The sequence below is a fragment of the Cephus cinctus genome, unplaced genomic scaffold, assembly GCF_000341935.2.
Source record: "Cephus cinctus unplaced genomic scaffold, Ccin1 Ccin1_scaffold0215, whole genome shotgun sequence".
Taxonomy (NCBI): Eukaryota; Metazoa; Arthropoda; class Insecta; order Hymenoptera; family Cephidae; genus Cephus; species Cephus cinctus.
This window is the reverse complement of record NW_014332933.1, coordinates 730,382-742,619: the sequence shown is the minus strand read 5'-3', so window position 1 is coordinate 742,619 and position 12,238 is coordinate 730,382. Positions and strand designations below refer to the sequence as shown.

The window sequence follows — 12,238 nt, the reverse complement described above, 5'->3', positions numbered from 1 at the left end:
CCCCCCCCCCCAGGAATCTCTAACAAACTGCAACACGACGTGTAATTCGAATTTGCGTTGCATAAAGATAATAAGAGTACATCTGTTTCGCTTCTCTCTCTCTCTCTCTCTCTCTCTCTCTCTCCATTCCCCTCAATCCTCCCCTTATCCACTTCCAAGGTTTATTCGCGTTTACCCGCGAGTCCCCAACTGCTACAGGCTGAGCCGTAGGAACGGACAGAGAGAACGAACAGTCGGACGAAACGAACGGAATAGAAGGGAATCCACGTCTCTCCCACGCATTGTGTCCCACATAAGACGTCCTCACGAAGCCCGTTGCGTGCGAGACCACGCACACTGGGAAATTGCCTGTCGAACTGAACGCAGCTACAATTTTAGACGCGGCTGAGCGCGTGTGCCGACTGTGCCGACTGTGCCGCCTGCCGTCACTCTAACCTCCTTCATTTATTCGACGCGCGAATTCAAGTTATAATCGTCCCTATGACATTTTGCTTAAGCCATACAAATATTTTATCACCTCGAAGACTCGAGGCACCGATAACCGCTCGCAGTCGGCAATTATTATGATTAGGTTCAGAGATGAAAATCGAGCGTGGTCCATGAAAGAGATGCTGAGGCTGAGTTAATTAGGAAAAAATCAAGGGACGATCTGTTGCTCGCTAATTTCCTAGGATATATAGGGGGGACGTAGGACGGAACCAGTATGTCACAATGTTTTCAGCCGAGACGATAGCGCGAGGTGGCGGCGCGTGCCAAAATAACTCGTGTTCTAAAAGCAGCGACTACCGAGCGCCGCCGGCCTTGCTTGCGAGCTTAGAAGCTCAGAACTTCTCTAGGGACGGATACCGATCCGATCCGATCGAATCCGATCCCAGAGAGAACAGGATCCGGGACGAGTGGCGCTCCGTTCGGAATAATCGATCGTCCTTCGGCAGGACGTTCTCAAAGGATCCTCGCAGTCGAATCGATTGGTTATATAGATTTATTGGATTTTATTATTTATGCAATTGATGTCGATTAAGAAATCGGACAAATCGAAAGGGAACAAAGGAACGAGCTGTCTCTGGTCTCGCGTCAGGAAGTGGGACGACGATGGAAATAAAACGGACTTCGAAGATCAAACGAAAATCGTTGACTGAGCAATTCGTTAAATTATCATCACGAAGCTTTGATTTAACAATCCCGACCGATTAGTGGATCCTCTGACAGGTGTCATGATCAATTTGTGCTTTTTCTGCAGATGGACCAGAACGCGTCGGAAGGACGAACTGTCAAAATTCAGCGTTCTTGGACCTTTTCCTTTTTCAATTACGTAACGTGCTTTGGCGGACCAGACAATTTTTGGATCTTCGCAAACGAGCAGGAATCTTCGCAAATTCGAAAATTAGATTGGACCTAAAGTCTCGAATGAACCTTAAGACGTGATCGAAATAAATATTTTTTTAAAATTTTTCTAAAAAATCTAAACTCGTTCTCTCATAATCCTCAGAGTTGCTGGCAACATATAGTTGTTGCGGAGGCGCGACGTTGCGCGAGCCATTTGAGCGAGTGAGCGAAAGGGATAGATAGGTAAAGAGAGAGAGAGAGAGAGAGAGAGAGAGAGAGAACAATTGGAGCTTTACATTTAAAGCTACTCTCATTACGCAAGTCTGCACGTTCGCCACGTGCTGCCTGCGATCGAAAGCTCACGCGATCCCGTGGTTTCCGCAGTTCAGCTCGAACGTAACGTCTGGCAAAGCCCGCACAGCCCCTGCCGATTGGCAACCCTCCGGGCGATCATTCAGCGTATGTATAAGGAGATCTGGCTATGAAATTGACGAATATACATGTAACTGCGGTAGAAATACTCCTGCAGTATCATTCGGGTCAGTTTTGAGTCTCGTCGTACCACACGGAGACACATCGACACACACACCAACAAAAGCACAGAGGACACACAGTGCAAAGTAGGAAAAGTTAACAAAAATTTGTAAAATAAATTTGAAAAAAAAAATCGTCGGATACATCTTTTAATTGTAATTGCACAATATTCGATTTGATCTTCGATCCGGTTTATCGATCTCGATTATCGAGGATCGATTGTCGATTATTGAAATACACCACGAAGCCTCCCACTTACACCAGTACACAGCGACAAAGTCTTTCTCGTTGAGGATCCGTTCGAGCTGCTTCGCTGTGACCTCCTCGATGACCGGTTCGGCCTCCTTGGGGGCTGCACTCCTGGCACCGGCGCCACGAGGAGCCGGCGTATCCTCCTGCTTCACCCTGGCGGCATCACTAAATCCCGCGAAGCACCCCGACAACACCAGGAACGCGATCAGGAGGAGCGTGGATGCCCTCGGCGCGGCGCTCCACCGCCGTGCACCGTTCGCCGTCGACATCGCCGCACTAACTGCGACCGGCTATTTTTGATTTTCGGACAACGCCGATCCTCCCCTCGGGCACCCTCGGGCACCCTCGGGCACCCTCGCCGCCGGGCCGTTCGGGACCCGAGGGATACTTGCGATAGCAGCGCGCTCCCCGCCTCACTACTTTTTCCCGTTTCCCAGTTCTTTTTATTTTCTCACTTCTCCGACTTCTCGAATACTTGACAGCCACGGACCTGCGACGTCTTTGTTATGACGTTCGACCAATCGGAAATCTGATGCGACTCGGACGGACTCATCTTTCTGTACCTACGTATAATGCTACGGAGACATTTTCCGTACTTTGCACGACGGAAGTCATTTTCCTGCGGTTTTTCCGCGCAGCGATACGTTAGGCGGGTGTAATTAGAAAATAATTAATATTTTCTGTCCTAGACTGTGTTCCATTTTTTAGTACCTCTTGGACGGATAGAACTTGGTCGACTTTACGTCAGAATCGATCGGGATGACATTTCTGCAAATTTTTAAGGACACACACGTAATCAATGTATTGAAACTTCCCTTCCTTTCCTTATGGCGGTATCCCCAATGGGGGACATGTGCCAGTAACTGGTCCTAATAATCATGGTTGGAAGTTCGACAATAGATGGCGATGTATCTTGCGAGACGCGCCTTATTCAACTCAGCGTGAGGGGACCTACACAAAGTTTATACACCGAATCCGAACAGTCTTGGGCGAAATCCGTATAAATACTCACTTAAGTTTTCATATGAAAACCCATTGGTGAGTGCCGCTGGAAGCTGGGCGCGAACCTCCAATCTTTCGGTCGTGAATCCGCTATCCTATCCACTGGGCTACGCCCCCCCCCCCCTGTATTGAAACTTATTTAATGCGGAAATTTAAAACAAACCTGAGCTATCGACACTTTAGAACTTGATCTCCACATGTTTAGTGTCTGACATGCCCGAGCTGGACACCAGAGGCGCTGCGGTTAGTGCCGATTTTCCAAGCGCGAGCAGGCGGGACCAGGCGGGGGTCAACATCGGTTAACAACCACTGGCTTCAGTGGCTTCAGTCAATTGACAGACACCATGACGGACAAGTCCCGTAAATTGAAGGTGGCAATAGTAGGTGGTGGTTTGGTGCGTTAGTTGAAAGAAAAGAAATTCCTCTCAAAAGTCAAAGAAATATTGAATAATTATCAGTGGAAATTAAATAGAATTAATTGGATCCGTTCGCGTTGAATTTGCAGGTCGGCGCACTGACTGCTTGTTATTTTGCCAAGAGAGGCCACGAGGTTCGCGTCTACGAGTATCGGGCAGGTAGCTAACGATCATGACGACGATCAAGAATTGGCAAACTGTCAATCGATTATTCCATTGGCGATTATAAAATTGTAGATATTCGGGTGGAAGATTCGCGCGGGCAGAGTATCGATTTGGCACTGTCGACTCGTGGCAGAGAAGCCCTGAGGGAAGTGGGTCTGGAAGACCTCCTGGTGAACCGTCACGGGATTCCTATGCGTGGTAGAATGATCCACGAGAGGGATGGCACCCTTAGAGAAATAATTTACGACAGTGTAAAAAAGAATGTGAGTTCCTTTACAATTGCCAATGAATTTATTTATTTTTCTCATAAAACCCAATCGAATCTGTCTGTCGCCCAGTGCATTTACTCCGTCAGCCGGAAGTACCTTAACGAGGTTCTGTTGAATGGTGAGTATGAAGAAAAAAATGTCCATCTCTACAGGGTTGTGAATTAACTTTATTGATTGACGTTACTTCAATTTTATAACAATTATTACGAACGTTCAGACTCATTTTGGATTTTTCCAGCTTATCTTGTCAAGTTCAGACTAAAGCGCATAGTTATGTTTCATGCTGTCGTAATTGTAGTGCATGGGCTTCAATTCCTTTTCGTCTGTTTGAATATCTTGATATCCGGGTTCGGTCTTATGTCTATGTATGTTTTGCGCACGAGTCATCAACAGTTCCCAACTAGTGATTGGTTTGTGTCCGGGCTTAATATTATAGTTGAACGGCACAGGCTCAAACGGTGCTTCCATCAGTCCCAAATTACGTGACTTTTTCCTTTTGCCTTTTGGCAGCTTGACTGGTCCATTCACAAAGTATCCGATTACAAAGGATGCTGTGAAAACCTATCCTCCGCGTAAAATCCCGATAAACAATTAGGGAAAAAGGAAAAATATTCCTCGCGCGGATGAATTATTTATAAATATCACTATTACCTTTTGTGCATTCGTCAGGCAAAATCGCGAGAGTGCCGCGTACATAATTATTCAGTTAACCTGCTGCTGCATGGCAAAATGAAGAAAGATCGACCGTTTGACTGTGCTCGAAATGTATTCCTTGTTGGCAAGGCAGGCCGAATGACCTGCCTCGCCCTGCTGATTACGGATTTCCAGAGATTACGTCATTACACGCATTAATATATTGTTCTCGCAGTTAATCTGGGTGTTACATGAAATTTTGTTCCACTATTAAGTTGCCTAATGTGTTTAATCAATTTTTTTTCGGGGTTACGCTGCTCGGTGATTGTTTTTTGTTTTTTGATAATCCTGACATCAGAAACGTTCGATGAAATTGAATCGTTTGAAATTCCTATGGAATTATTGAACTTCACGAGTGTCGTAATCGATTGGTAAATTCGATCCTCTCGGAAAAAGAGATCACGTTGGGTATCGCGTTGCGAGGTGCGTGAAGCCATAAGATTTCCAGGCTATAGAATTACACGTGCGCGATGGATATTGCTTACGAATTCACGTCTGTGGCGAAGCTCATAACGTTCAATATTCTTTCGGAATCCGAAAGCCGCAGAGACGTATCCTGGCCTGGAGTTGCATTTCAATGAAAAATTGGTGGACGTTGATCTTGATCGTGGAAAAATGAAGTTGCTCAAGTGAGTCAAATGACTTTGTCATTGTTCGTTATTACGAAGAATTACGGACTCTCGTCATTGTTTTTTTTCTTTTAGTACCAGAACAAAAGTTACTAGCAACGTTGAAGCTGATCTTATTGTTGGTGCCGATGGAGCCTACTCGACCGTCAGGAAGAGCATGATCAAGAGACCCCTCTTTGACTTCAGTCAAACCTACATAGAACATGGCTACATTGAAATATATATTCCACCTTCGCGCGATAATGATGTGAGTAGAAATGGCTGTGGATATTTTGAAATTTGTGATTAACTTTTTTTTTTTTTTTTTGTAACGTTGTATAACAGTTTGCCATGAGTGATGGGAATCTTCATATATGGCCAAGAGGAGAGTTCATGATGATTGCTCTGCCGAATGAAGATCGTAGCTTCACAGGGAATCTTTTTGCGCCTTTTGAAACTCTGAGAGCCTTGGACACTCCTGAAAATTTGTTAAATTTTTACGAGGATCAATTTCCGGACGTGCTGCCACTGATCGGACGTGAAAAATTGGTCAAAGACTTTTTTTCCAGCGAACCGAAAACTTTAATTTCCATCAAGGTCAGTCATTTCTTTAAATCTTTGTGTTTAGAGATATTTTAATTTTCCAAGGTTTTATTACAGTGCAAACCGTATCACGTAGGAAAAACTGCTTTGATAATTGGGGATGCTGCGCACGCGATGGTTCCCTTTTATGCGCAAGGGATGAACGCAGTGGGTTTATTAATTAATCAAATAATTCGTGAAATTAATTCTTGTAACTTACTTTCGAAAATCTTCAGGGATTCGAAGACGTCATAATATTAGACAAGTTAATGGAATTATATGATTCCGATTTAAGTAAAGTTTTGCCTGCCTTCTCAGAAACTCGATGCCAAAATGCACACGCCATTTGCGATTTGGCCATGTACAACTACGTTGAGGTATTTTTTCAAATATTACGAAAAATTGTATCAACAACTTTGTGCATCTCCGACCACTTATATTTTACGTGCCTTACAGATGAGAGATTTGGTCAGGAAGAAATCATTCATTTTGAGAAAGTACTTCGACACGGTTCTCTACTGGCTCTTTCCAAACACGTGGCTTCCTTTGTACAGCACTGTTCATTTCTCCAGAATGACATTCCGAGACTGCATAGAGAACAGAGCCTGGCAGGACAAGGTATAGAAATACCGTAGCAGCTTTTACAAAAATAAAGTCCTCTTTTTTTTTCATTATGAACCTTGTAAACTTTTACATAATTTTACAGATCATCGGTCAAAGTCTCTGGTTGACTGGCGCAGGTCTCCTTGCAATTGTTTCTGTTTTTACAAAAAAATGGTTTTCATAAAGGAAAACTTATTCAGAAAAACAATTTTCAATTAACGACTCCGTGATTCGCTCGTTCTATATTTACAATTCTACATAAACAAAAAAAAATGATTTATGGCACGTAATTTCAATACGATACATTTGTACGCGCAGATAACAAGTAAATAAGTATTTTATTTAAAGTAATTATTAAGTCTCAAATTCTCTAATCATCTCAAATAATTGTGTATTTCTTATAACGCAAAGGATGACTGAATAAGTGAACATACCGTGAGCCAGTAGCTTCTTAGGAAAATACTCATGAAGCATTAATTCCTTGGCCTTTAAACGATCATTCGATAACGAGAGAAACTTTCTCGGGATTTTCCAGATACTTGTATTTGTACTCTTCAAACAACTTTATTAAATTTTCCGCGAACTTGGCGTGATACTCGTTGACCTGTTCCTTGGTGGGTTCCGAAATTTTGGGTAGCTCTATCGGCGATCCCACTGAATAAAATATATTTTTTTAGCCAAAGGATCCTTATCGGTCTTAAATAAAAAAAAATTGTTATACGTTACCGACTACAGTGACAGGTTTTCTTAGAGGCACTACTCCAAAGGAATATTGAAACAGACCTCGACCAATCAGCAAGACCGGTGCGACTCCAGTAAGCTTTTTTAAACTTTCCTGAACTTTTCTCAGCCAGGATCCTTCAGGACTATCAAATTGGTCGTACAGATCCGTTTCCCCGAAGGAAAAGACAGGAACCAGTGGAGTCCTATGAGAAATGAGTTCCGTGTAGAATTTAAGAAAGTTTTCTTGCTCGAGTTGAAGAAAGAATAAAAACGAAACTAACCCATTCTTGAGAGCAATACGAACGAATCCTTTCCTTCGCGTCAGAATGATGCGATAAGTTCCAGGTTTGCATCTGAGCGACTCGGAAGCGCCACCTACAACAAGTACTGCGGCTCTGCCGGTTCCTGGTGCGCCGGTTAGATAGTCGATGCTTTCGGCACTGGCGCTGCAAGCGCCTGTAACATTAATAACACAATTGAGGAAACAAGTGAACGTTCATGGGGAACAAATTTTCGTTAAAGAATTAAGGGTGTGTTGGTGTAATTGAATCACAGTTTTGGTTACTAAATTTCAGCCAATGGCATCGACTGACTTTTGTCCCCAGCAAAAGTATACCCTAAATTAGGAAATAAAAGGACTCACCGAAACTATATACGAATTCTCGAAAAAATGGAATTTTGAAGTGTTGGTCAAGCGTGAGCATCCTGGGTTCCAGTCCTGGAAAGAGATCCTTGAAGCCAAGACAATCCGTGGCGAACGCGCCGAAAGCTCCAGTTGATAGAATTCCATGAGGGAAAGAACAAAATAAATAATTTCTCGAAGGATCCAGATCGGCGGTCTTGACGAGTTTCAGGGGAAAATAGGCGCAGAAGTATCGCCACCAGGCGCAATTTCTCATCCACGTAGTATATTTCTCGCTGATTAAAATAACAGAGGAAAAAGAAAAATATTAGCATGAAAAATAAAGCAGTCACCGATACATTGGATTGTGTTGCAACACCAGTGAACCTTGGAATATTCGCATTGCACTTAACGAAGGCTTCTCACTGATGAATGATTTCACAGAATCATCAGGCCATTTTAAGTAAATACGATATCAATTACGTACACCGTGTACAAAAATATATGTCATAGTATTTACTGGTAATGCAATTTGCATTAAAAAAAAGTCACGTTACTCTCATAAGATATAACTTACGTAAACTAGATACGATTTATTGGTACTCGATTATCGATAACGTCAATTATTCCAATAAGTGATAATGACTATTAGTAGCGTCCACGCGGAGTAGCGATAAAAAAAATTATACGATAAAAATATTGTTATATTTCGCGATAAAGTCTTTAAAAAAATGAATAATCAATCACAAACTCATTAACCGTCACAAAGTTGTATGATCGTTAAAAATGAATGACTTACCCTCTACCGCCTCTGTTGCAAGTGTCCCTATCATAGTATATCCATATCAGATAGATTAGAACGAAGTATCGTATTTTTTGTGTGAATAAAAGTAGATAAATAGTGACGACAAGGCCGGTGATGCTTCCCAGAATCGGAATGATGATCCAAGCGGCAGCTGCCAGAGTTTGAAGTCTTCTTTCGAGGGGAATATTCAACGGTGCGAATTTCACTCCCAGTAGCTGCATCTTTGCCTTTAATTCAAATTAAAGCTTATCATTTAACGTTTTTCTTTATATTTTCACTTTACGATTCGATCTATAGTTTATAGACTATTCAAATTTCCCGCATTTGTCTGCGCTACTATCCCTCCGCCGCTAGATCGCACGTCAAGCTTAGGACCGGACGGTTGTGTTAGATTGTGGTTAGGCTCGTCAGTCGGGGATACACGTGTAACGTGCTGAGTAACACTTGTACTACCATCCGCTGCTCAGACAACCCTCGGTAAAATAGTCTGACAAACCACACGCGAGGGTTCCCTATGGCTCTCGTGACTTCTTTGACAGATTTAGAACAAACGCAAATACATACGTATTCCGTCCACTGACAGTTACAATCCTCGACTCCCTACCATTTTAATATCACTTGCGTTTACGCATCGTTTTGTGTTTACGTTTACACAGCCACGTATTGATAGCTATTCACTTGTGTCAGCTCGGTATATTCATACTTTGTAAGAATAACAGTACAACTTGTTGACAAATTACTTGACGTACATAGTTAGCGATAAGTTTCGATATTAAAAATCAAATAAAAAGTGCAGAGAATTCTAAAAGTTATTACTCTCAGAACGTGCGTTTCACGGGTTAGGTCGTAAGACGATTTTACATAATGTTATTCGATCGTAGTGTTGGTGTTGTCATTATTGAAAAAACTGTTGTTTTTTTTTTCGATACGTCAAGTGATGGCAGCTGAGATAATATTTTACGTGCACTCACCGCGTGAGAAGGACTCGATGATACTTTGGAAAGATTACAGCTGCACGTACATTCGATCGTTACAAGAATCGTACACCTTGAAGCACGGTCGCCTTACTATTTCATGGCATTGTAAGTCATTTGAATTGCGTAAAATGAGACTGGCTAGAAGATAGCCTATCTTATCCGGAATGGCCCATATAAAGTGATGTAATGCGATGACACAGCCGCGTGCGTTGCGTCGCGTACTGTTTCATACCTGTCGCCTACGACGCGTGTGTCTTTGTCTTATTACCCATACTGATTCATCGATATGTGAAACAAGAAATAAGTGAATAATTTTAATAACGATTCGAGGTCGAGAAGAAAAGTTTTATCACGAAACTAGTTTGATTATTGTCAGGCACGATAAAACACTCAGAGCTGAATCGTGAAGAGGAATCATCGATAACGCTTACTGTCGCCAGGCGTAGCGCAACGTATGTATGTACGTCGTTGTCTATAAATAATATGGTCCGACGGATCCAACAGTTAAAAATATCGATTTTGCGAATCCTTCAGTAGGCCGATCTAGACGTCGGTAACCCACATTCTGTTTTACTCTTTTGTTTTTTCGCGTGATGACTTTACGTGTACGTCGACGTTATTCCCGGCATCTTTCAACGCGACGGTCACTCTTCGGTGAAACTGTCAACTTTTGGTTGACTGTTGACAGGCCGATTACTTCAATCATGAAAAATGTAAAATCGACTGTTATGCATACGAGTTGAGACGCGTAAAGTAAACATAACATGAATATTCGTTATGGTGAGTTACGTGTTGCCCAGGGTCGTCTTCCACAGAGTTTCACTTATCGTTAACACTTCGCATGTTGCACTTTTTCACTTGTTCTTACACACCAACGACTTTTTCAAAATTTCACGCGTTGTATCATTATTCAATTATTCGTTCGCGTTTAATAAAATTGTCAAGTCATGAAATTCTTAAAATTGAATAAGATTCAGTGATCAAAATGACTGCTGCGGACTTTCCAGTGTTAAATAATATACATATATACACATATATAAACAATACAGATTATTTGAATTTCCGTACCTTCATGTCTTCTATCATGGTGCCCGAGTAATTCGAACGAATTATAACGAATTACAACGACTGTCTCGAGAGTATTCTAACGTACGTGCCGACCGGTCTCGACTTATCTTTGAATTTCCGTGAGACTCCACTCGTCCAGCACGATCTGTCTAGTCGCGAAACAGTCCGAAAGTGAAAACTCCTCGATCTTCCTGATGACAAGTCCTTGACAAAGTCCATTTCCATCGAGACTCTATCCGTAGTTGTACGTACTGCGTACAAGGCCAATACAGTACGAGGAGGGCGTAGCAGTCAGCGTTCTTCACTGTTCGTAGTAAAATTCTTGAGTATCAACAAAAACGACAGTACGAATTTACGTGCGTTCGTGCTCGGACGTCGAGAGCTCGATGGGCGTCGTGCGTATAGTCGTTTATTATACTCTGAAACAGGCACAACGAGAGACGCCACGGACGCTGATAGACGCCTCGAGCAAGGACGAACGATATGGAGTTTCCTTACGTAAAGGAGCAACGTGGAATAGATAATAAGTTTTTTCGAGAATAGGTAAAAACAATGAAAAAAAATATTTTAGCGTAGAATAATCGTGTTTAATAGTCATAATAATAACCTCCCTATACAACACAGTAATGAACAATATCTTCTTTTTTCTCTTTCGATACTTCTTATTTTTCTCGTAGTACGTGGCCTTTTTTAACACCGTAGTTTACAACGCATCAGCATATAAAACGTGCTTTAGACTCACCCTCCCGCCTCCCACCCTGTTTTCCCATGAGCCCAGCGAGCCCCCCTCCCCCCTCCCCATAAATTCCACTACTGTTCCTTTTCTCAGCCCATGTCTCCCCTGTTCTTTTTACTTTTTCCTTCATCCATTAACTTTTCTTTTTAATAATCCCTATTTCGCCCCGCAACCGAATCATTAACAACAATATGATAGCCAACAATGCTATGACAGTAGATTACAATGCGTCGCAAGGTATGTGTATCCTACGATAGTTATCTTACCGAAATTGCCGCGCAAGATCATTGTCGAAAAATGTTGCTTAGCTTACGATTGAATTACTAGGGCTTACTTCGGTGGCCAATGAGAAAGCACTTTTGCGAATTAACAGAAATCCCCGCGAGGATTCCCATCGATTTGCTTACAATTAGATTTTCCGATTGGCCGTTTATTCTTATTCTCTCGTATATAGTACCTAATGTGATTGTGTTTGGCGATTTCGCTTCGTTCGAATCGATTTCGTTTTATCTATTTATATCGCATATATGCGAAAGTACTTTGGGACTTGAGAACGCTTCGTGATCCACGAGATTTTCCCAGTCGACAATAACAATACGTATGTGCCTTATCGAGAGTTACCGATTCGATTGATTCAGTATTTATGTGATAAGTGCACGCGGGAGTTTGTACTAGCGTGGATAATACATTTCAGAGGGTGAAGAAGATACTGTCAAAATCCTTAACCACCGATAATAATAATATGAAGATACAATGAAAATCCCTGATTTACGTAAAAAGTGAAGATTTCGTTTAACCCCTTACAAATCGGATCGACGATAAAAGCTATCGCACAAATTAGCATAAAGATTGGACCT

General features: G+C 42.2%; 5 protein-coding genes across 14 annotated transcripts in view; 2 read left to right on the top strand and 3 right to left on the bottom strand.

Moving 5' to 3' along the window:
- Positions 1–2,406, bottom strand: part of LOC107265186 — a 26,064-nt gene extending 23,658 nt beyond the window's left edge. For 4 of the 5 annotated variants that reach the window (XM_015734352.2, XM_015734351.2, XM_015734353.2 and 1 more), the window contains exon 1: positions 2,120–2,406. In XM_015734352.2, the coding sequence (XP_015589838.1) occupies positions 2,120–2,381 (262 nt within the window). In that variant the 5' untranslated portion in view covers positions 2,382–2,406. The remainder of the gene's footprint in view (positions 1–2,119) is intronic. The other variant, XM_015734350.2, reaches the window with a different exon arrangement.
- LOC107265193 (kynurenine 3-monooxygenase) lies at positions 1,678–6,801 on the top strand. Of its 4 annotated transcripts, none has more exons than XM_015734376.2 (11): positions 1,678–1,946; positions 3,320–3,494; positions 3,620–3,689; positions 3,768–3,958; positions 4,034–4,082; positions 5,199–5,286; positions 5,362–5,533; positions 5,611–5,862; positions 5,926–6,015; positions 6,084–6,465; positions 6,554–6,801. In XM_015734376.2, exons 2-11 carry the CDS (start codon positions 3,459–3,461, stop codon positions 6,667–6,669), a joined length of 1,446 nt encoding a protein of 481 aa, XP_015589862.1. In that variant the 5' UTR covers positions 1,678–1,946; positions 3,320–3,458; the 3' UTR covers positions 6,670–6,801. The 4 variants fall into 4 exon arrangements, with proteins under 4 accessions (XP_015589862.1, XP_015589861.1, XP_015589864.1 ...); XM_015734375.2 differs by having other exon boundaries at positions 1,679–1,946; positions 3,320–3,509; XM_015734377.2 differs by lacking the exon at positions 1,678–1,946 and having other exon boundaries at positions 3,459–3,509; positions 6,084–6,224; positions 6,304–6,465.
- Positions 4,112–5,206, bottom strand: LOC112493975. Its single transcript, XM_025082508.1, has 2 exons — positions 4,616–5,206; positions 4,112–4,525 (listed from the first exon to the last, which is right to left on the bottom strand). The coding sequence occupies exons 1-2, from the start codon at positions 4,658–4,660 to the stop codon at positions 4,223–4,225; spliced, it is 348 nt and encodes a 115-aa protein (XP_024938276.1). The 5' UTR covers positions 4,661–5,206; the 3' UTR covers positions 4,112–4,222.
- Positions 6,267–11,075, bottom strand: LOC107265194 (2-acylglycerol O-acyltransferase 1). 3 transcript variants are annotated; one of them, XR_001537137.2, is made up of 7 exons: positions 10,646–11,075; positions 8,595–8,827; positions 7,817–8,091; positions 7,455–7,629; positions 7,177–7,376; positions 6,885–7,104; positions 6,267–6,704 (listed from the first exon to the last, which is right to left on the bottom strand). XR_001537137.2 is itself a non-coding variant. In XM_015734381.1 (6 exons), exons 1-6 carry the CDS (start codon positions 10,661–10,663, stop codon positions 6,947–6,949), a joined length of 1,059 nt encoding a protein of 352 aa, XP_015589867.1. In that variant the 5' UTR covers positions 10,664–11,075; the 3' UTR covers positions 6,666–6,946. The 3 variants fall into 3 exon arrangements, 2 of the variants coding, with proteins under 2 accessions (XP_015589867.1, XP_015589868.1); XM_015734381.1 differs by having other exon boundaries at positions 6,666–7,104; XM_015734382.2 differs by lacking the exon at positions 10,646–11,075 and adding an exon at positions 9,572–9,807 and having other exon boundaries at positions 6,666–7,104.
- Positions 9,941–12,238, top strand: part of LOC107265190 (calcium-binding and coiled-coil domain-containing protein 1) — a 33,909-nt gene continuing 31,611 nt past the window's right edge. Inside the window, exon 1 of the mRNA XM_025082501.1 lies at positions 9,941–10,037. Coding sequence (XP_024938269.1) covers positions 10,032–10,037 — 6 coding nt within the window. The 5' untranslated portion in view covers positions 9,941–10,031. The remainder of the gene's footprint in view (positions 10,038–12,238) is intronic.

Bases quoted from the DNA above. Each gene is read 5' to 3' on its own strand.
- LOC107265194 (XM_015734381.1), bottom strand. The intron at 8,092-8,594 runs GTAAGTCATTCA...TATTTTAATCAG, and splicing joins TGCAACAGAGGCGGTAGAGG to CGAGAAATATACTACGTGGA. The intron at 7,105-7,176 runs GTAACGTATAAC...TATTTTATTCAG, and splicing joins AAAACCTGTCACTGTAGTCG to TGGGATCGCCGATAGAGCTA.
- LOC112493975 (XM_025082508.1), bottom strand. From the start codon at position 4,660: ATGTACGCGGCACTCTCGCGATTTTGCCTGACGAATGCACAAAAG. The intron at 4,526-4,615 runs GTAATAGTGATA...CGCGGAGGATAG, and splicing joins GCCTGACGAATGCACAAAAG to GTTTTCACAGCATCCTTTGT.
- LOC107265193 (XM_015734375.2), top strand. From the start codon at position 3,459: ATGACGGACAAGTCCCGTAAATTGAAGGTGGCAATAGTAGGTGGTGGT. The intron at 4,083-5,198 runs GTGAGTATGAAG...GGAATCCGAAAG, and splicing joins TAACGAGGTTCTGTTGAATG to CCGCAGAGACGTATCCTGGC. The intron at 5,287-5,361 runs GTGAGTCAAATG...TTTTTCTTTTAG, and splicing joins GGAAAAATGAAGTTGCTCAA to TACCAGAACAAAAGTTACTA.